Genomic DNA, 23,680 nt, shown 5'->3' with positions numbered 1-23,680 from the left:
TAATCTTTTTTAGACAACATGCAGAACATCTGAGTCACTTTTGCTGATGGCAGCAAACACATCTGTGCATTTAAGGAAGGATTTTTCTCTCTTCATTCCTCCTGCAGTCACTGTAAGGTGTAGCACCTTTCTGTAGCTCCTCTTCTCCAAAACCTACATTTGCCAATGAGATTTTTTTCAGCTATGTGGCAAATGCTATACATGATCATGAAAGAATTTTGACAGCAACTCTTGCCTCTTCTTTTAATGGTCATTTCCTGTCCGACAATTATCCTTGCCCCTTGAGCAGACATGAACAACAGAAATATCTCTGTTACCGGGAATGATCACTTTATGCCTCAGTCAAAAACTTAAGAAAGGTCCTGCACAAACCATCCCCACCAGGTCAGCATCAGAGACGCTCTCAAAATTACATAGCCAAAGTCTCTAAAGGAAACAGCACAGAATGCCACAACATTAGCCAAGGTATCTGTCCCTGTTAGTGTCTTAATACCATGCAATAATATACTCGGTATGTTCACAATACCATGCGTTATTTCACAATATCAGCAGACTTTTTATTTCAAGGGTAGCAGAAGTATTGCTGAAATAGAGTCTGCACAGACTAAGTTGGCTCCTGGCTGGTCCTCGTGAGCCAGCAGCAACTGAGGTTAACTCAGCGAGAATATGCAATAAATTTGTTCCATTTGTTATGCAGAAACATTGTAAAAGGAAAACGAAAACCAGCAGAATTTTTTTTTTTTAAATGCTAACAGTAAACATGTTATTGAAGACACAAATGGAGAGAGGGTATCCCCCAGGAGATGAACCAAAATGAAGTGTATACACTGCCCAGACACAGCCCACCCATGCACAATAACAACTGCTCAGCACTCCCAGCAAGAAAGTTGCTCCTTCCCTTGTAAGAATAACCCCAGAAAATGCCCCAAATCTGCTAAATTAAACCTGGACAGCACCAAACTGGACTGTTGTGTTGAAGTGCCATTCAAGTGCTTTCCATCAGGCTGGAGTGAGGGATCCCTGCCCGCCCCAGGGCATTCAGTTAACGTGAAACAACATTTTAAAGTAAAGTTTTAACAGACATCTATGGAATAATTCCTGCTAATATTATTCAAGGGTGGAAGGAGAAATGGTTTGGATTTGGGTATCTGGACCACAAAGCCGTGACATAATTTTAGCCCCTCGAGGATCCAACACTATAAAGGTTCCTCGTTCATTGGGATGCAAGTGGAAGATCTGAAATGGTTTTTTAAAGACTTGATCCCACCTGGCCAAAAGCTCATGAATGGACACTCAAGATAGTCTCAAACAACATCTATCATCTAACCTTATACTCAGTGCTCCCTCTTGCGATGCTATTTACTTGCATAATTTATTTCCCTTTTTTACTTTCTCCTTTACCTTCTGGCAGGACATTGACACTACATTAGCTGTTTGGATTTGTGTTGAGAATTAATTTTTGCTGAACTTTTCAGATACAGTAGTGCACCACCAGCAGATAAGCTCTTCTGGCATTAAGAAAATAACCTGCATCTTAAGTCAAAAAAAAAAAAAAAAAAAAAAAAAAGGGCCAGGGGGGAAGCAGAGGCATTTCCAAAATAAGGAAAGCTAGCTGTCCACTCGGAATTTTCTTATATTGCTCAGGAAATCAGGTCAGAAATATTAAAGGCTATTTCAAAATAAAATGCAGTAGTAGAGTCCCAGAGGCCCAATAACAATATCCTTTCCCCATTGTCCTGACTTTGTTTGCTTGGAAACAAATGATTCTAGCATTCCAGAAACTTTATAAACAGGCAATGCCTTGTTTGCCCATTCTTCCTACAGAAAGAGACAACAGCGTAAACGTATTCAATACCTGCTTGCATGCCTTGGGCAAAAATAAAATAAAATGAACAGCTGCCAAACAATCCAGAAGCAACATGGGCTATGAGGATTTGGTACAGAGAAATCTACTTTGGGGCCCAGCAACACTAGGGAATTGCTGCCATAAACATCATCCTTGCTCAATTATTTAACTTTGGTCGTAATTAAAACAGACTGAAAAAAACCAAACCCAAAGAAACACACCAACACTGCTGTCCCAACAATCCTGAAATTATTTTTACTACAACAATTACCAATTGCCACTACTTACTATCCCAGTATGGCTTGATTTGATTATACATTTACCATGACCGAGGTATGAAGCTATTTTAAGGATACACTATGTCACAATTCATATTACCAAAGAGCGTGTGTTGCAATTAAACAAGAGTTTCCGTATTTAAAGACTCTGATCGAAGAGGAGGCATGTGATGCAATTGTTTATATGTTTCCAGGGAGACCCAAAAAGCTAGAAAACAATAAAGACCTAAAAAGCTAGAAAACACCTGTTGGTTTTAAGAGGTTCCCATGGGAGTTCTTAAACATAGAGTTAGAAATTACACAAATGCCTCTGCGGTTTCTGCGTTTTGTTTCTTTTTGGTCCTGAAAAAAATATCAACAAAATCTCTTTAATACTTTTGAAAATTTATTAGCTACCACTCAACTGCTGCAAACCCCTAAGTGGCAAATTCTGACAATTCTCAGCAAAAGCAGTATTTCTTCTGATATTCATATGCTGTATCACTCTAACTATTGATTTTAGATGCTGAAACTAGCCCAGAAAGTTCCTCTTTCCTTCTACCCGAGACCACAACAATATTTTGAAACTGCATTTACATTCCATAGATACAATTCATCAATACATTTTTTAAAAAATACTGTATTGATTATGTATAAGACCAATACTACAAGAAATCTTTAAGAAAAGCATTATGCCCTTCTGACCTAATGAGATTTTAAAAAAAAATTAAAAAAACTCACTTGTGAGAAAGATGAACATACATAAAACACAGCCATAAGCCCCAGATACTAAAAAGTTGATACCACCTGCCTTTGGCTGAGGGAATAGGGGACTTCCCTACGCTCCTGCCTTGCCGTTGACAGCATGAAACAAATTGGTGCTGAACATGGTCATTTTTCCCCTCGAGCTTTGTTGCTTCAGTCCCAGAGGAAAACTGTAGTTTCTATGCAGAGATAAAGATTGCTGTCAGCCCCTTGAATCAGACACCGTGAATAGCTGCACTGTTCGGTGCTGTATGACGAGCGAGCTCCAGAGCCAGTCATGTTGCCCAACACAATGGTTATTTGTGGTTCCTCAAGTCAGGGTTGAACAGCAGGCTACTAGACATCAACAGATGTGCTTGTACCACCTCTGGGGAAAATACTCAAAAGAAATACAGTATTTTCTTCAAAAACATTCAGCTTTTTCATTTCATTCTTGCATTTTGAAGCAACTTTCAGTAACTACCATCAAAGCCACGGAGTGTCTTGAAATGAAAGGCAGTTAGGAAATGTGCTTACCTAAGTGAAAGCTACAGCACAGCCAGATTCAATTCATTAAAAAAAAGAGGGCAGATCTTGCTATAAAAAAATCATTTTTATGACAAAGCCTTTAATGCATGTAAGGATACATTTGCAAGGTGTTCTTTGGATTCAGGTTCTTTTACTCAAAGCAGGAACACGAAAGCCATCACCCCTATCAGCTGCAACTTCTGCCCTACATCTGGTTATTCTGAGAAGGTGATGACCAGCAGAGCCAGGAACTTGCAAGCCCACTCCCACCTTTCAAACCCTGCCCTTCCTGTGTGTTTTTTGTAACCTCATCCATCTGCCACTCGACCCGGGCATCACCACAGCCCTCTCTTGAACTCACAGTTATCTATTCTCTTCATTTTGCCTTTCCCCAAACAGCTCTGTTTCCTGACACAAGCCACCTCCACCCCTGGAAACTAAGCATCAACAGGCTGAAGTTTCAGTTCAAGTCTTAAAAATCACACCTCATTTTATTCCCACTCAAACTGTCCATGAACTGTGTCTACCAATATTTTATCAGGTTACCATTTTTCTTTGTATACAAGAAATAATATATTAAAAATATTTTAGTCTATTTGTCTTGTTCCATTAGCTTTGCTAAGTTTCTTTCAGCTGTAAGAAGCACTCTCTATATATGTACAGACACAAATAGATATATGAAATGTACATTACCCAACACTGGAACTCAACCATTTGATCTCCCCATGCTCCCTTCCCTCATCAGAGAGGGACAAGGTAGGACAAGTGCCTTGAGATAAGAAGTGCCCTCAGTACAGGGCAGAAGCCCACAGAACTATCCCTGCAGAAGATTCTCTCTAGCGACTAAAGACAGAGCTTAAGTTAAACAGCCTGCTAGTTTAGGGATACAGTACTGCAGAGTGCACATACCCAAGTTTATAAACTGGGAAATACAAGTTTTCAAATTTCCAGTAATATTAAAATAGCAATGTATCTAGGTTCCTAGAGACTTTAGTTATGTGACATTCACAAATAATCTGCCTTTGAAAACACATGAATAAATTAAATTAATTCTGGAAAAAAACCGCAGCATTACACAGGACATTTGAGGTTGCCAAGTGTATTAACAGCAGCATGCCCCATATACAGATACAACAGTCTGAAAATTTACCCAACCATCAAGTTTCCATTCTGATCATGGCAAAAGCAGTAGTGTTAAAATACAACCCATGCAAATACGCATTTCTCATACACATAAATTCAGCGTTCTGTGTACACAAACACCAAATGACCACTGAGAGGCAGTCAGAGGGCCTGACTCTGCCAGAAGGCAGGGGCACAGCCTCCTTCCACCCCAGCAGCAGCTGGACCTGGTCCCAAACACAGAAAAATCATACAAGTTCACACCCACACACTGTGTAAAAGAACTATTTCTCTGAGAGGCTGCAGAGCATACCTCCTTCTCCTTGCTATGAGAATAACCTGACTACTGGGAGGAAGACAGAATATCCCAGCTCCAGTTTTAACTTTGATGCTCCATGTGCGAGGAACTGCGATACAGCACCTATTCTCCACTGAACTTTAACTTGTCCATCTACTTAATAACGGAGCATATGAACCTAAGTATTAAAGTACCATCAAAGAGGCATACCATTCTTTGCAGGACAAGCCTTTTAGGGTTTGGGTGTTCTTAAAAGTATTTTTAGAAGTAAAATAGAATACAAACATTTTCCATAAATGTACTTTTATAAAAGGAATGTCTTCAAAGTGATCATAGAATCACAGAATGGTTTGGGTTGGAAGGGACCTTAAAGATCATCTAGTTCCAACCACCCTGCCATGGGCAGGGACACCTTCCACCAGACCAGGTTGCTCCAAGCCCCATCCAACCTGGCCTTGAACACTGCCAGGGATGGGGCAGCCACAGCTTCTCTGGGCAACCTGTGCCAGTGCCTCACCACCCTCATAGTGAAGAATTTCTTCCTTACTTCTAACCTAAATCTACCCTCTTTCAGTGTAAAGCCATTACCCCGTGTCCTATCCCTACAGGCCCTTGTAAAAAGTCCCTCCCCATCTCTCTTGTAGCCCCCCTTTAGGCACTGGCAGGCTGCTCTAAGGTGTCCCCAGAGCCTTCTCTTCTCCAGGCTGAACAACCCCAACTCTCTCAGCCTGTCTCCGTAGGAGAGGTGCTCCAGCCCTCTGATCATCTTGGTGGCCCTCCTCTGGACTCGCTCCAACAGGTCTATGTCCTTCTAATGCTGGGGGCCCCAGAGCTGCAGGCAGTACTGCAGGGGGGGTCTCACCAGAGCGGAGCAGAGGGGCAGAATCCCCTCCCTCCACCTGCTGGTCACGCTGCTTTTGATGCAGCCCAGGGTACGGCTGGCTTTCTGGGCTGCGAGCGCACATTGCCAGGTCATATTCAGTTTTTCATCCACTAATAACCCCAAGTCCTTCTCCACAGGGCTGCTCTCGACCCATTTTCCACCCAGGCTGTATTTGTGCTTGGGATTACCCCAACCCACGTGCAGGACCTTGCACTTGGCCTTGTTGCACTTCACGAGGTTGGCACGAGCCCACCTCTCAAGCCTGTCCAGGTCCCTCTGGACGGCATCCCTCCCCTCCAGTGAGCTGACCACACCACACAGCTTGGTGTCGTCGGCAAACTTGCTGAGGGTGCGCTCAATCCCGCTGTCCGTGTCGCCAACAAAGATGTTAAACAGTGCTGGACCCAATACCAGCCCCTGAGGAATGCCACCCATCAACCCATCACTGCTCTCCCCTCGGACTTCGAGCTGTTGACTGCAACTCTGTAAGCGTGACCATCCAGCCAATTCCTTATCCACCAAGTGGTCCATCCATCAAATCTATGTCTCTCCGATTTAGAGACAGGGATGTTGTGCAGGACAAGTGTCAGATGCTTTGCACAAGTCCAGGTAGATGATGTGATCCTACCACAAGTTTTACTAACAAATCTATTGTATTAGCACATCATACAAGTCTGCTGTTCCATTGACCTTGAATCACCAGCCTCTATTTCTTGGCCATAACAAAACACACCTATAGAGAGCAGTAAATGAGGATACGCTATTTTCTGTAATGCAGCCCAGACATTTGAAAACCACTTGAACCATGTCAGGCCCTTACTTTGTGTTTGCTACAAAGACGATGTTTCCATTATCAGTCATGCAACGGTTATTACAGGGTTTAACACTGCAGGCGAAAGTGCAAGGATGAGGACGATAACACAGCTATTCACTCCAGGCAGAGTGCACGTATTTTGGGGAAGTAACTGTCACGCATCTGAGTCACTGACAGCTTCAGAAACTTATTTTGCGAGCAGCTTAATAAAAATCAAACCTGGTGGATTCAATCAGTGATGAGGATATTGATTCCTTGGGTTGAGAGCAGCGGGACTGCTGCACACCAACACCGTGAAAAACATTACTGCGCATTGAGCAATATGTTAAATGAATAAGCAGAAATCCACCAACTTTTCAACACGCATTTGCATAACATCATCATTTAAGATGTTAAAAGCTGCCCAAAGCACTGCTGGGTAGATATGGGGCTGTATAACAGCACAGGACAACAGAACAGTTTATGCTCAGCTGTAAGAGAACAGGAGAGCCTGGAGGTTTTGAAGGAGGTTTAGTAGAAGACATTAAATTTAAGAGTTTGAAATATATATAATTTCAGGTACGAAGGCAAAAAAAAGGCGTATAACACACCTCTGAAAACTGGTACACAGCTGTGAATGCATTTCTAGCTGAAAAATTGACAAAACATTGCTTTCCCCCCGCCCCGGCCCCTTGACAGCTGGGCATATTTCTGCAAACCGCCGTCCGGCAGGATAGTTCCTTCCTTTCCCACGCTCTGGAGCTGGTTCCGATTACAGCTCCCAGAGATGGCAGCGTCCCGCGGGGCAGGCAGCCACAGCCCGGCTTTCGGAATGAGGTACACTGGGGACAAAAGCCCAGGGATGGTCTGTCCCCAAATCACACTGTATCATTTTTAAGGGGCTGAACAGTTTCTCTTCGGAGGGGACAGATCTCAGCAGACCAGAGCCAGGCTGGATGGGAACAGTGGATTCTTATTTATCTTATTTATACCTTATTCTTATTAACTTCCAAGAAGCCCAAGATGAGCTTTGTCTCCAAAAATACAGAGTCGCCTGAGGGTCCTACCTTGCCACAAGAGCTAAGGTAAATAAACACCAAAACCAAAAGATTTTTCATTTGCTAATCTATTGCTGGAATACCTTTCATCTCATTTTGCAAGCAGGATAATTTTTCCTTTAAAAAAATAAAAATCACAGCCCTCCCCCAGAGGGAATTTTCTAACATAATCTTTTTTTCTCCCTTCAGCATTTCACAACCAGCCACCTTTAAGTCCAATTTCAATAAAAGTACACAGAGCAAAACTGTCCTTAAAAAACGTCTTCAGCACCAAAGCATCCTGCATAGTATTAATTACTTAACACATTAGCACTGTACGGATGACGGGCAGGCTGGAGATAAACCAGCACTGATTCCCAGGTTCTGTGCTCTCTTCCTTCTAACAGTCCCTGCGTTTCAATTCTCTTTTATACAATCCCCAAAGAGGAACAGAAGGTACCTCCATTTCCCACAGAGGCTGACAGCTATGAAAATATCAATTGCACTCAAATATCAGTTAGAAAGCTCAATGCCCCAAAGAAGTCAGTATGTTACCAGGGAACAGTACGGTGCAAGCTGTTTCCAACTTTGCCAGCAGTACTTTCACACCAGTTTTCTCTCCTTCTACAACACAGAAGATGCCATGGAGGCTCATTCACTGCAGGTTCTTTTCTTGCCTTTGTTTTTTAAAGCAAAAACAACATCAGGAATATAGACATTATGGCTGCTAAAACTGATGTGAAAGAGCCTGGTAGATGAGGAAGGACTGTGTACCAAAAAAAACCCCCAACAATCTAAAAGATATTGTGCACAATTAACCTGCTAATATTTATTATATTTAAATACAACATTACCGGAGGAGAAAGCAATATGCAGACCCACTGCTGGGACAACGGCAGACTGGCAGAACTGAGCCTGATGATGTTAACTGCACACAGAGCTACACTAGACAAAATATGTAATCTCTTTTGAAAGGCATTAAGCTTTCATTTTAAAGAATAAACTGCTAACTAAGGGCCTTTAGAAATGTAAAACACTGTTTACAGAGGAAGTTTTGAGGGTTCAGTGATTTTTCAAGGAAATTATTCAAGTTTCTTCCTCTGAAGATCCTGGTAAATGAGGCCATATTTCAAGGGTTTGATGTAGTACAGCAATTCTCAATCTTTTTTAGTACAAATTAGAACTCAATCAAGTTACATGTACACATAATAAATGGAATAAGTAACTTCTAAATAACTTCTGCAGTTCGGTAGCCAAAGATATTAAGAAAAGAAAAAGTGAAGAACCTGACTGCCAAGAGCTCTCCTGCACATCATTCTATATTCCAGGTCAAGCCATGTTGTGCTCAGGTAAAACAGACAGTGACTTAAGAGTGGAATAGGCGCAAGTCTCCTTGAAAAATCACACATAATGATAGTGCCAATTATCTCAACACTGCATCTTCCTAAGTTTGTTTCTAATAGTTTAAACTAAGTAATGCAAATAGGTCATTATTTAAATATAGTTCCCTGTTTCCACCTTTTCCCTTCCTCCTCACCTTCCTAGAAATTTTTAAGTCACTAAAACTTTCTCTCCCCCCAGTTCTGCCAGGAACCAGAGAGGTGCTGGGGGTGGGAGGTTAGCCTGTAAAAAACAGATTAGAATTAATTGTTGTATCTGTGGCCTTGAAATGTGCCCTCAGCTGAGTTTTTAATTTGGCTTTTCAAGATTGATCAGCACATGTGTAATTTAAAAGCAATTTGAAGCAGCAAGCTAGATAGTTTGACTTAAAATTAATGAGCTTTTGACAACTGCAAACAAAATGATAATGTGAATCCATTTAAACTCATCCCTATATTTAACAGGAAAAGTATATATCATTTTAACTTGGTTATACAAAGGCTTTTCTTCTGCAATATGAAAGCTATTTCACCAGTCTTGCTCTCAGAAGCAATTTGCAAACTTTGCCCAATTGTACAAGATTAGTAGAAACACAGGCAGCAGATAAAATATTTAATTACTCATTAATATTAATTTAAGTCACATTGTGCACTATGATTAAATGCATTCCTGAAACTCAAATCTAAATAAAAAAAAAAAAAAACTCAGAAAGCAACCAAGACATCTAAACCTGTAGAACACGGAATAAAAACATTACTCCTTGCTTGTTCAAATCAACAGCCTGCTACTCATGAAAAAGCACAACACTGTAGCTCAAGCAACATACAGCATATTACAGCAGAAACTAAGGCTAGGAATGCAAAGAAAAATAATCATCAAAGGACAAACAGCAAAGATGACAAGATTAAAGGGCAAAAGACGACAAAAATGGAATTTACTAAAAGAAATACTATGCAAGGTGAAGGAAGCGTTAATAGATGTATTTGTCTCGGACAAGATTTTTTTTGTTGCTTGTTTATTTTTTAATTTGCACTGTTAGTTTGGAATTCAGTTGAGAAACAGCTACAGGTAAAGAAATCAGCATGTTCAGCAATAAGATCTGTTAGGAAAAACATAATTTTAAGTATGCTTTGAAAGGTTCACACTATTCTAACCAGAGTCTTACAGTATTGGAAGTCTAAAAATTGCAACTGAAGCACACTAGGAATGAGAGCAGACCTAGCACTACTCAGGCAAATGAGACAAGAAAGTATTCTAATAAGTTATGGTAAATTCTCTGCAGATTTCACACACAGATATGCTTACAAATTGCCACATTATACCAAAAATAAATTAAAAGACAGAAAGGTTGGTTGAAAAGCGAATTGCCCCTCTAAGAAACAAATTAAAATGCATACCATGTAGTAGTGAAAACTGCTCTGAAGCTAAAGAACTACAGCTCTAGGTAAGGAAATATTTACAGATCCTTTATCAAACACACTGAAAACAAGAGGGTCTTTAACCACAAATTCTCGTTGTTGACTTCAAGTCGTGATTACATGGGCTTTCTCTCATTCGCCGAAGAGTTATCTTTTGTTTCTGATAAAAATTTGCATTCAAAGAACCAAGGGAGGTAACAAATTATGGGAGTAAATGCCAAGATAAAAGAAGACCTAGCATGAAGCTCATGGAGTATGGTCCCACCCTTGGGAATACAGAGACAGGACACCAGCAGACCTTGGGGCACCAGGACCTCTAGGTTGCAAGACCACAGGCCAGGGAAGTACTAGCTCTACACGACCAACCGAACTATTCTGTCCTCGTTAGAATCCACGTTACACCACGTCCACAGGAAAGTAATCTTTAAAAGCATTGTGCTCCCACAACTCCGCTCAGTCTGGTTATGCTGGCCGATAATCAAAATTACTCTGCTAGTCTTCCATCAGTCCCTTGCAAGGGACACCGTCATGAAGTACGGCAGTGCTCCATTTTAGCTAAGCTTTCTTTAAAAGCTATTTCAGATGAAAGAGATATTGATTTTACTGAAGAGGAAGAAAACGCAAGAACCACAACAATTAAAGAAATGCCCAACCATCCGGAAACCTGAAACCAATTGGTCTAAAAAGAGTAACATCTTGTCATGAATGTGGAGTTGCATATTTCATTCTGAATTATCCTCTAGTGCTTCCAGAGCAACAAAACCTAGAAGCAGGGGGAGACCTCTTAGTCCACCTAACTCCCTTGCTGTGGCAGAAAAGTTTATCCTCCAGCTTATTTAATTATTTCGTCCTGATCTTTTTAAGTGGCATGAGTAACACACTTTTCACTTGCTTCCCTTGTAAATCTTCTGCTATTTGCTTTTTCTAAAAAATTCATAGTATTATTCACCCAAAGCCTTTTCGAGACTGCATTCTTCCGGGTGATTCTTGATGTTGCCGCATCCTTGTTTGTGTGTTTTATCTTCTGTGAACAGCAGCGCGATTGGTACAGCTTCATCCAGCTGCTGGGGCACCCTGGCTCTCCTGCATGAAATAGCTGCCTCAACACCAACAATCCAAAACCTGTCACTTCCATCACTCATATATTATTTTTTTTTTAGTTTGTATCTCATCTCACCTCTACCTGATTTACAGTTTTGTTTTTTGGTTTTACCTGCTCGGATCTCTCATTTTTGCCAAAAATTACTACTTTACATGAGAAAATCTCTGATAAACCTAAGTTTTCAGGACTGAGCCCTTTTTCCTTTTTTACAGCAGGGATAAAAGGGATAGAAAAACCCACGACTGAGTTGTGCCACATTTTCCAGTGACAGTAAGCTGTCACTGCAATCCTCAAACCACTCCAACAAATTTCTTTCCAGTTTTATTTCTTCCCTTAGCCAGGAAACACCTTTGAACACAGATACATCACTGCTGCGTGGGCAAGTGCTAGATCTCTGCGACCAGCTTTTTACTTTGCCACTCCAACAGTGAGTCACTAGCCAGGAGTCAAAGGGAAAAGGGCATTTTTAGGGCATCGCTGTTCAACGGGAGATGCACTCAGTGAGCAGCGGATGGGGCTGAGCGGAGGTAGCCCCCCCCGTGCCCGACAGCCACGGCACCGGGCAGGGCAAAGGCTCCCGTGTCTGTGCCACCGGTGCCAGGACAGACTGCCTCTTATCCCCACGCTCACTGCCAAGACCAGGAGGACAAGAAAACAGCAGCCTTTAATGCTACACTTGTTCAGGGAGCTGTTTCACTGGAGATAATTGGCTGGCTGGCTTACTTAGGAAGAAAAATCTGAGCACACTGCAATCAAAATAAAGTCCAACAGCATCACCCTCTCCCATCAGCAAGAAAATCTCTCATCTGTTCTTCCATTTCCCAGAGGCATCCTCTGCAGACAACACAGAGGATTTTGGCAGGCAAAAGGATATCATTGATGGAATTATTATACCTGCAGTAAATCAACTGAATTAAAAAGCACAACACTGTGCACATGCCTTAAAAATATGTTCCATGTTGTGAATAACTCAAAAATAAATCCTGTACAAATACTTCAATAAATTGCTGCTGCTGAGCTCCTTCTAATCTCTGTCTTACCAGTATCTCATTTCAGCTCTGGCTTACACAAGTTTTCTGGTCTGATGTACGCCTATCTTTTAAAGATATCTATCTACATTGCAGCAAAAAGTTTGGAATAAATACAGGTACTTTTTTTTTTAAAATATTAACGCTTATAGCATTTGGGATTATACAATACATACTGTTATCAGGCAGGACAAAGACTACACCTGGATGAAACCTTGTGCAGAGGGCATAGGCAATGAGAAAAAAAAAAAAAAAAAAAGATTACAGTTAAAAAGGATGCAGAAACCCCATGCAGAGCAGCCCGGTGGCTACAGCCACTTTTCATTCAGCTTGAATTCTGCTGCATCACATCGCAAATCAGTTCAAGCAATATCTGAATCATTCCCTAAGACAGCTCTCAACCCATAAAACGAGGATCACATACAGGGTACACATAAACAACGCTCCACAAAGAATACGTAATTCAGAACTCTTTAATAATGTATCAATTCAATTTACAATACTTTCGATTACGGGGCACCAAATTGTATTTTAGGTTACAGAGGGATTTTGCTTTCATTAATATTGTATCAAGAAATCAATAATGAAATGCCTATCAAGAAACAAAGACCTGCTCACTGCAGGCATCACAACGGCAGCCCTCAGGTTTAGCTCCTCTGCTGCTGCTTCCCAGGCCGTGAGGATGCAGCGCTGGGAAGCTGCAGCATCCCAGCATGTACTGGATGTGGAGCAAGTTACCAAATTTAAGTTTGCATAGATTATTCACGGGGAACACCGCATTGTGCTGGTTTTACTACACTATTTATATATGAATTTAAAAAAAACAAGTATTTCCTTGAAACGCAGCATACAGCTTACATTCCAGGATCGGGTAAACCGCGTGATTACCTCTAAACTCACACATGACGATTGCAGTAACAGGGCTTCCATTTTAAACACGCAGCAATTTCTTATGCAGCTCTCAATCTACTTTGAATGCACCGCTCTTGCTAATCCTGACAAAACTCCTAAGAGCCCTTTACACCTTTCAGTAAACTCAAACATTTAACTGTATACTCAGCAATCTCTTCACCTTGCCCCCTATTGCTACGTTTTACATAAAAATTAAAATGCCAGCATCATCCTCCCAAAACAAGAGGTTTGACTGCGGGCTCCTCGGCTCCCAAGTTTGACTCGCAGGGTGCAGGTCGCTGGTGCTTTCCCCATTCTCTGGGCAGGAACGAGACCCCAGCCTGCCCTCACCTCTGCTCCACGCAGAGATCAGCCTCCACCACTCAGCCGGTCCCTTCTTATCAACCCCCCTGACGTCGATGGAATAGCACCTGCTAGCAAAAACATCCGTTTTCTTGCCAACTGCTTTTGCTGAGAAATTTTCAGGGTACTTCCAGATACAGAGCCACTCACCTTAATGTTTCTATGTAAAGGCAAGTTTTCTCCACTAAAGCATCTTCATTCATTGCTGATGCCTTTCAAGTGCTCTGATACAACCTTCAGACACAGGATCTCCACCTGGTGTTAAGCCCTGCCATAAATCTATGCTGAAGAGTATTTTGGAGACTGAAATACAACGTCACATTTACAGAAAGACAATATCATTCAAAGGAGGTACAAACATCATCCTCAGGTTCTCTATATAATTGAACAATTTCACCTGCAGATCCTCCCAGTCCTTCAGTGAGCAGGGCGGACTGTGCTCACACCAGTAAGGCAAACATTCAGCATTCCTTTTTAGCTTTCTCTTTTTCATCCTACACAGCATTCAACACTTGCCTTGGCTCTTTTTTGTTCTTCACTACAGTACGACTGACCTGCTCCAAAATCTTGGCGAACAAATTTACGTGACACTATCAAACATGAAGAAGCATATAAGCGCTTCACTGATAACATGCGTAGCTGGCTTCTCAAAAATCTCCAAGGTCATCTGTGACAAAGCAGCATTGCACCGCAGACTTCCTACAGCTCTTTTTCACCTTGCAGTTTGTCAACCTATGTCCACCCGTTTTTCTTCATATAACCTCTTAAATGAAAGAGAAAAAGGTCACCAAGTACACCGGTCAAAGTACTCCTATAACACACTCTAAAACTAGTTCAGTTAATAACACAGCTCTGCAGCTTTGGTCCATAAACCAATGGCTCCAAAAAACCAACTTATGGCACAACTTCTCTTACAGAAGAATCAAAAAGCACATAACAGGCACAGTGCGAGGCAGGGGTCTTGCAATCAACAAGTTTAATGAGTGCAACTTTTGCTATAATGAAGCACACACTATCCTCTGAGAAAGATGCCAAGAAAATACTTCAAACTTCAAAAACCCCATAAGCCACCGCTGCCACCTTCCAGTTGGGAATGCACAAGAGTCCACTTAACCTGTGCAACGCAAGGACCACAGCTCTGCCTACCCTCGGCTTCAGCCTCACGAGAACCCGCGTGGATGAGGAAGGTCTTACACAGACCTCAAACCTGCAGAGCCCCTGAATCATCATCTTCCAGCTTCCCATAATTTCAGCCCACATGGTGCATTCCTGCCATCGCCCAGGCCGTATAATCCGGGAGCTGGGAATGCAATGGAGGGTGGGGGAAGAAAAATAAGACCAAGAAAAACAGGGATTCAGAACAGCTGTTCCGGCAGAGGCCAGCCCTTAACTCACATAGATGAAAAACCTCGATTGAGCCAGGTAAAACAGATTAACATCAACACATGAAATACAAAAGAAGAGAGAAAGCAAGATACAAAAGCAAACTAGGACCCAAAGATGCTAAAATTACCCCCTTTGCACCCGCACTTCACAGGCTGAGGATAAATTACTGTAGTCCAAACAGTATCATGATACTGATTTGAGGTACATAAAGATGTCTGGTTTTATTAAAGGTGTCAGGGGCATAGGAAGCTTTTAAACTAGGAATTCAGTTTTTCTCTTTTACTTGGAAGAATGTATTAAATGCATTTAAGGAATACAGAGTATGTTAGTCAAAGCACGGCAAGCAAGGATGGCTGGTGTAACACAGCTCCTATGTAATTCTTATATTTGTGAGCAAAGAGCAAATTAAAGGAGTCAAACGCTACACCCACACCATTTTGTTTCTTGCATTATTTTCTTTCCCTTCCTCCCCCACATTTCTACAACAACAGGTTTTATCACTTGAGAAAACAAACGTTTTTAGGGTAACTCCCTTCACTCCTGCTAACGCAGAGCCCCCATACGTGATGTTTGCGTCCACACCAGCATGGTCCCACTCATCTCGGAGACCTCAGCCGGATGGTCTCTGCTCGTCCCACCTCCATCCTTACCCCCTTTCTCTCTCGGGACACAAGTGCCACCACCCCAGCACAAAGCAGAGGCAGGCTGCCCCGCAAGCCCCCCCACGCCATCAACAGTAATTAGAGATCATTACTCTCGGTAGGGACTCCTCTCCTCAAGGCCCAACTTCTACCGCCGGCAAGAAGAAGACGGGGCCGGTGTCACCAGACCACCTGCATCTTCCCACATCGAGACTTAAAATGGTTTTAGTTTGTTACCCAGCAAAGCTAACTGGGAACTTAACGTGCCTCCTGGGTGAGGAGACCACATTATAGCCACATAAAAAACGCTTTTAAATGACATCGAGTTTCCAGCTGAATGTCATTAATGTTCATCAAAAGGGGTTTTTTGTTTGGTTGGTTGTTTTTTCGTTTGTTTGTTTTACAAGCCCCAGAGCGCAACATGCCCAGAAGCTAAGATTGCCATGCACATAATAAATATTTTTCAATTCTCAGCCTCTTTATTTCTACTTTCCAAGTTTCCTCATAGACCTTATAACATCTTAGGAAAAAAAAGCTCAATAAGCGATGTCATTTCTTTTAACACAGCAGTCTCTACCCCACACAAATCAGACACAGGCACTGGTTTAGAAGCTACGCAGCTGAACGCACAGCAAATCACCTCATTCTATGGAAATTCGCCACAAGAAGAACCTCACAGAAAAAGTAAAAAAGAAAAAATTAAGAGACACCCTTTCCCAATTAAAAAACACTGTTCAATCTCACAGCAGATACCCAATAACACCTTCTACAACCCATGATAAAAGTGCAAAAAAAAAATCCAACGATGGGAGACAGTTAATAGTTGTCTTTGCATTATCTTTGTGAGGTTTGCCATTATTTTTCCCAGTATTTTAAAAGAAACCATAAGCAGGGAGGGGAAAAAAGCCACAACACCTTTGGTTTTGGAAGTAATAAATGTAATATTTTCCATGAAAACCTCATTAGATTTCTCCCTCGCAGCCTGTATAAGGAAAACACAAAGTTTTGCCACCAGCTGCAGGCTTTACACCTACCTCCACACTACCAGGTGCTTTCCTTGTCAGCGGCCCTGGGGAGCCGGGACCCTTGCTGTGCCCGATGGCTCTGCCACAGGGAAGGGGCCACCGGAGAGCACAGAGGTGGCACAGGCAGCAGCACCGACCCCGGTTCCTCCGGTGACCCCCATTTGGTGCCGAATCACAGCATTTTCCAGGGCACCGCGCTGAACTGGCCAGCCAATGTAAAAGCAAACCAATAAAAGGCATAAATGGAAATGTAGGGGTTTTAAACAACGCTAATCTCGCCCAAGGGAGAGTAAAAGAGTTTGTACGCAGCCATGTCGCCGCCTTGGTCACTGGTCCTGTACACCTGAGCACCGCATGTACCCACAGCCCCGCTCGCCTCCGAAAAAGCTGGATGAAAACAGTGTGGATGCGCTGACGGGAGATGGATAAACAGCTTTTTAAAGCTGAAGTTCACAGGCGAGACCCATCTTTTGGGGTCCGGGGAAGAGCCTGGCAGCCCAGACACCACGCTTCCCAGTTGGGCAGCGAGTTAACAGGGATGCCCATCGGCGGGACGCCCAACCGCTCCCTCGGCCCCCACGCTATCGCCCGTGGGTCCCGCAGCGCCCCAAAACCCACCGTGGTATAACAGCCCCCCCCTTCCCCAGCGAGGAGGCAGCCGGCCGCCTGGTACATGGGGGAGCCCGCTGCCCCCCTCAGCTCCCACGCGTCCATCCCTCCGGCTCCTCCGGTGGGACAGCCAGCACGGCGGCACTTCCCGAGGACGGGCATCCCACGGAGAAAAGGGACACGCGTGTCGCCCCCCGCCCGCCTCGGGGACAGTCCCGCAGGGCGAACACGGCCCCGCAGCGGGGGGTCGGGCTGCGGGAGCAAGGATGAACCCAAACCCTCGATCGCTTCCCGACGCGAACCCAGGGACGGGCCCCGGCCTCCCGCGGGGCGCCGAGGGCATCGCCCGCCCGCCCGCTTCTCCACACCCGGCGGCGGGGACCGCGCTGTCCGTCCCCCGGCACCTGCACGGCGGCCGGCGAGCAGCCAGCCCCGCTCCCCCCCCACCCTCCTCCTCCGGCAGCACCCACCGACGGCGGCAGCCCCAACAACCCCCCCCCAGGTCCTTCCCCGCCTATCCTTCCCTCACAGCCGCGCCGGCCAGCCGGCTCCGCTCCGCTCACCTCACCGGTTCCCCGCAGGCGGCTCCGCGGGCCCCTTTCGGCGGCCCCCGCCCCCGCCGCCCCGCGGACCGGCCGCGGGACGCCCAGGCGGTTCTCCGGCCCGAGGCGGTGGGTAGAGGCGGCGGCAGCCAGGCAGGAAATTTCCCTTCGCCGCCGCCGCCTCCCTCCTCCTTCTCCTCCTCCTCCTCCCCTCAGCGCCGCGGCGGCGGGAGCGGAGCCGCCTGGCGGACACCGCCCGCAGCGGCAACGGCGGGAACGGGGAGGCCGGGGCCTGAGGGCCGGGGCGGCTGAGGGGAACCACCATCACCACCACCACGATCACCACCATGATCGCTGCCTCCCCGTCCTCGGCCCCAGCTCGGCTGCGCAGCGGCGGGTGTTTTTAATCAGGGCTCTCCCTCCTGCCGAGGAGGGTTTGCGGGTGACCGGGTTAAACACCAAAGTTACAAACGGGGGCTCCGCTCTCCGGCGCGGGCACGGCTAACTGCTCCACCGGCCAAAAACATCAGGAGGCTGACCTGCTATCCGTCCATGTCGGTTCTTCTTGCGCTTCGACAGGGCCCCGCGCGGGAGGGCGAGGGCCCCCCGGGGCGGTTTGAGCTCTCCTTGGGCGGCAAAGGGCGAGGGGTTGGGCGTCCTCGTTTTCCTGAGGCGCGACCCAGCTTTGGAGGGATCCGAGGGTCCTCCGTCAGGATCAGACAGCCTCCCGGGATCCTTCCCCACCGTTAACGTGCCGCCATGGCGCCGGGGTTGGAAGGGACGGGTCCGAGGCCTTTCGCACCCACCTCCCCCTTCCGAGGAACCTCCGCGGCGGCTTGGGCTGCACAGGGCCGATGAATCAGGCCGGTGAAACCCAGAATAGAAACGTCAGGCTGAAAAGTAGGGCAGGGAGGAGGGGATTACCGGAGGAAAGGCAAGAATCGGGGAGGCTGAAGGCACGTCTCGCTTTCTTTTGTCTCCACTCCCTAGGATACACCACCTCTCGCGGAACGAGGAAAGTCTCCCTGCCGAAGAAATCGCTCCTCCAGGAGGGATCCGAGGATACGTTGCTTTCAAAAACTCGTATCCGCACGCGCCGTATTTATTTTAAGCGTACCAAAGGATGTCAGACAATTAGGGGGGTTTTATGAAAAGACCATCGAAACAAAATATTAGAACATCTGTGAATATTTGTGTCTTCTGCGGAAAACTTAATCAGAGCCTAATTATGTCCCTTTGGCATCGTGTTGACTAGGAAACGGCAATTTAGTAGAAGGCTAAAATTTTTCAGCAGCCATGGCAGTGCGAATGGGCACAGTACCAGGAAGGCGTTTGATTTTAATGAACGTGTTTGTAGATCAAATGACTGCAAGTCAGCAATTTTCTCGCTAGTAACCATTTGCAAGAAATTGTATATTAATTTAAATGACTGCTTGTACCCGAGCAATAAAATAAATGGAATTATTATACACGTTGGATAAAATTACTACGTTTTCTATTAGTGCAGAAATTAGAAGTACAATTATACAGTGGTTCCAAAATTAATTAGTCGTGAGAAAGAAATGTGAAGCCAAGTTGTACAAAAAAGAACCAAAGAAAATGCACATTATGGTTACTGGCACATTATTTGGGGGGAAGAGATTTTCTGTAGATAAGGGCAACATCTGAATAAATCGTACAATTGCAAAATAAGGTTGTGAAAGAAACTTCGTCCAATCTTTCTTGCTCCAGCACCCTATACTCAAGTCCTAAATATAACTGTTGATACAGCATGGCAGAAATTTAGCCTTGCTAATCCACATCAGTGTTCCTAGCTCTGCTTTCTTGCAGTCATGTCCAGGATACTTCTAAGCCTGGGTTTATGCTGCTGATGTGTTTCAGGATACGCTAATGAGCTGGACTCAACAGGAGCGAGTAAGCCTGAGGCTGATTTTATCTTCAGTTGTTGGCTAAAGAAAAACAACATAGTATGATGTTCTCTGATATAGTGCTTTATCCGGCAAACTAGATTAGTACTCCGCAAAGTCTAGGAGCTGGGGATCAAGGTCTGAAGAGAATTTATGCTGGTAAGAAGGGGGAGAGAACGAAAAATGAAGCTGCTGTGGGATTTGAAGCAATTTAGCTACATTGACAGAGCTTACTTGCTTCACCAGAAAATAAATTTAAGAAATTGGAAGACTGAAACGCTGTAGCAAAAATAACAACAGGTAGATGTCCGTGTGTTTAGCCCAACAGAGCTCCAACAGCGGCTTTTCTTTGTCCAACTCACAGTCCACTGGTCATCTGTCTTTTCCTCTCTTTCCATCACAAATCAAATACATTCTCAGAAATGTCAGCTCTTTGGCAACCGTTTCACCTTTGCTTCCAATTTGCCGGAGGAGCTGCAGGACCTCCGACAGCTTCTGGCAGGACCCAGCACCCGCATCCCTTGTTTCGCGCCGTGGAAGGAACGTTATTCCAGTAGAAGGTGGAAACTTTCCATGAGCAATTATAGTCACTTTGCTACTCTGTTACAAATAGTATCTTTGCTGCTTCAAGCTCAAGAAATATACAATAGGAAATAGGCAATATTTGAACACCAAAAATTTATTTCAGGTATTCCAGCATGATAGTGAACCTGATAGCGCCAAGTAAGGTAAAATTATGTTGTCTGCTTTCTGTACTATGCCTGTAAACCCAAAAGGCAATAAGGTGTGGTCACAGCCTTGAGAGAAAGGGTTTCAAGGAGGAGCATCTATAGTCTTGTTAAAGCATACGATACCGAGTATAATCCTACACCACTTCCCTTCACTTAGGCAAAAGATCTCCAAATATTTACCAGGCTTCCATATTTACTGAGAAATAGCCACTATACCCTTGGCAGCAGCATGGTAGATCCCTCTCTTTACTGATACACTGGAACACAAATTGTAAACGTACTGAAGAAGTTAGAAAATCGGAGGCAGCACAGGAAATAACACAGACATGTGGTTTGTGTAACTGCAAATATATCTCAGCCTAAAAATACAGGAAAAACTCTTTAAAGTACAAATAATTGGGCAAAAGCATGAGAATATGTACCATCCTAGCAGTAGCTAATTTAATGACTTCAAAGAGGTATTTGTCTAAGATTTTTACATTTGGAATCTAAAATTATGAGTATCTAGGAATATATTTAAGTATTCAGGATGACATATCTTTATAATTGTTACAGAAACTGCACTAAATGAAAGCCTGCCCTGCCAGCTCTTCTCTCCATCTCCACCTCCAGGGTTTGTTCTAAACATTACAAACCTTGACACAGTTTCAAAGCCACATTTTGTTAAACTGAAATTATTGCAAAGGCTGTATTTTCTGCTTCTTACAAGGCCAGAAGGCTTTTTCCCCCCCACTCTTCAATGAACTGTACTTGACTGCTCAACTTGCACTGTTCAGCCATGAATGACAGCACCTTTTTAACGCCTAAATGCATTATTTTAAAGTTTTGCAAGTCATCTTTTGAGGGCTGGACATCTTAGAGGCTTTAGTGGAGCTCAGCTGTTTTGGTAACTGCAGTCACTGACCTTCAGGGCTAAAGAAAAACAAAAAACATCTCTATGCATTCAAAATTCTATTTTAAGACTTTTTATTTTACCAGAATGGCCTATGCTGTTCTGTTCAAACCCCCCAAACATTTTACAGCTTGGAAATGGAGAGAAACAGGATGAGCGAGAAGTCAGATGTTCAGTGAGCTGCTACCGAGGCACGGCTCTCCTTCACCTGCCTTGGCATCTGCTGTGCGAGAAGTTTCAGAAGATAAAGTTCCCGATGGAAGAATTAACTTCTTACCAAAACTTAAAGTTGGCTAATTTCTTAGTCTCAAAATCTTCGAGAAAAGGCAATTTCAAGGGCTGCCCCTGCAGCTGCCAAGCAAGGCGAGTGGGTTCCCGTTCGGGAAGGAGCGCTCGTGGCAAGCGGAGGAGATGTAGAATGTGGCTTTTTCTCCTCTACCAACATCAGGCATATTTGGCCATCACCTCTTCAGGTGTTGGAGTAAATATATATATATACACAGTAAATACTGTAAATATATTCTGGAGTAGCACAGGTTGTGCCTCAAGGTACCAGAACAGACACAAGCTAGCTTACTCAGATGGTAAAACTGAGAGTGCTCTTGCCGCAGGCAATCGTTTTAACCCAGGTTTTTGCTCATCACGTTTGCATTGGTACACCAGTGTGGTGGTTTTGGGATCTTCCACCTTTTTTTCTTTCAAGGTGGAAACCAGCAGTCACCGTTCCTGCTGACCGCTCATGTGAAAGGATGCTGCTCTGGAGGGGCTGGTGGCAGCGCAATATTCCGGCTGTCGCTCCAATACTAACCAATATACTCCAGCGTCAGAGCTCAGAAATCGATAACTGTCTAGTGATGGAGTTCTCAGCTGCGAAGATTTAGTCACTTTCTGGGAAGAAATCCAAACAACATTTAAAACGTGTTTGGGTTTTTTTCCATAGTGCTGTGAAAAAGGTCAGAGCAAGGGAAGAATGAAATCAGAAGATGGAATAGTACAAATCCACCGCACGAGGTATGGATACACAAAAATTGTTGTGATCCCATCCCTCTCGCTTTCCCAAACAGTTGTTGCAATAATTTTGCAGTTCAGTTGAGCTTCAAATTTTTCATCTGCAGCTACAATAAAATTCATGATGCTTTATCCAATTTCCCTCACCCAGTCCAAAAGGCATAAACAAATCCCTGTTTCCATCACCACTCAGAATGCTGCCTGCAAAGCTACCAGAGAAAAAAAATCAATCTTGTTCTTAGGATCCTGTAGTATCTATATAACAATTTGTTTCAATTACAATTTATCCATCTTAGGAGAGGTGGAGGCAATGCTGATAATGCATGGCCTGCTCCTGCAATGCTGCGCATATATCTGCCTTGCGTGGGGCTTTATCGACTCCTTTTGGGGCCAGGTGCAGCTCAAGGGTCTCGCCATCTCAGATGCTGAGCCCCTCTGCAATTAGACGTGGAAAATGGAAAACAAAAAGGATGTGAACGAAAGCCTTGTGTGATATACAAGGGTGTACCCCAAAGGTGGTGTCCAAGGAAAATCACAAATATCAGTGCAGCTGCCAGCCAACCACATTGCTAAATCATCTTGCCACCTCTCAATTGTTTTTTAAATGAAAGATTTTAACTAAATATGGATTTTTTTAAACCACCAGCAACCGTCGCTAAACACTGCGGTTGCAGCAGAACAGAAAATAATTTGCAATGGCTTCACCTTGAATTTCCCTGGCTGCTACTGAGCGCACTTACCTGCGAGCCAGCCGGGAGCGAGCCCTCGGAGCCCTCCCCAGTTGGGAGAAGGCATCCCTCGGGAGATGGCATCTCTCTGGAGCTGTGGGCAAAGCAACAAACCACTGTGCGATTTTCTTTTTCGCATGTAAGAATGTGTTCGTAGCATAGAAAAATAAATGTATATGAGATGTTTGCAAATAAAAGCTTTCATTTTATATTTTTACATATCTGGTTGCTTAAAGCAAACTAACTTGTACATAAACAGAAGAGAAATACTCACGCAATCTACCTTTACAAATACAGGGCAATATGTAATTTTATATAGCAAAGGATTCCAAATCTCTTTGCTGTCCATCTGATTCATAATGAATTGCTCTGATTTTTCTGTTTGACTATTATGCGGGGCTGAGTCTGTATTAGTGGGGGCAGAGTCGGTGAGGGGCTGATGGGGAAATATTTTCTTTGAGCCAAAGGAAATCAATCTCTTCTCTTTTCTCTCAAGTGATGAGGTATGTCATCTCAAACTA

At 44.0% G+C, this 23,680-nt stretch overlaps 1 protein-coding gene across 4 annotated transcripts in view; it reads right to left on the bottom strand.

Moving 5' to 3' along the window:
• The window catches only part of PTPRE (protein tyrosine phosphatase receptor type E), a 118,974-nt gene extending 100,939 nt beyond the window's left edge, over positions 1–18,035 (bottom strand). The window contains exon 1 of one of the 4 annotated variants that reach the window (XM_075026613.1): positions 17,915–18,035. Coding sequence is in view for 1 of the 4 variants with exons in the window: in XM_075026612.1 (XP_074882713.1) it covers positions 7,083–7,114 (32 nt within the window). In the remaining 3 variants the exon portion in view is untranslated. Of the gene's footprint in view, positions 1–2,910; positions 3,056–7,082; positions 7,130–17,914 lie in introns of those variants that run through there. The other 3 variants (XM_075026614.1, XM_075026612.1, XM_075026617.1) reach the window with 3 other exon arrangements.
• Positions 18,036–23,680: the final 5,645 nt, after the last annotated feature.

This window comes from Buteo buteo, chromosome 4 (assembly GCF_964188355.1).
Source record: "Buteo buteo chromosome 4, bButBut1.hap1.1, whole genome shotgun sequence".
In the NCBI taxonomy this organism is placed as follows: Eukaryota; Metazoa; Chordata; class Aves; order Accipitriformes; family Accipitridae; genus Buteo; species Buteo buteo.
The sequence above is the reverse complement of the archived record's forward strand: the minus strand, read 5'-3'. Positions and strand labels throughout refer to the sequence as shown.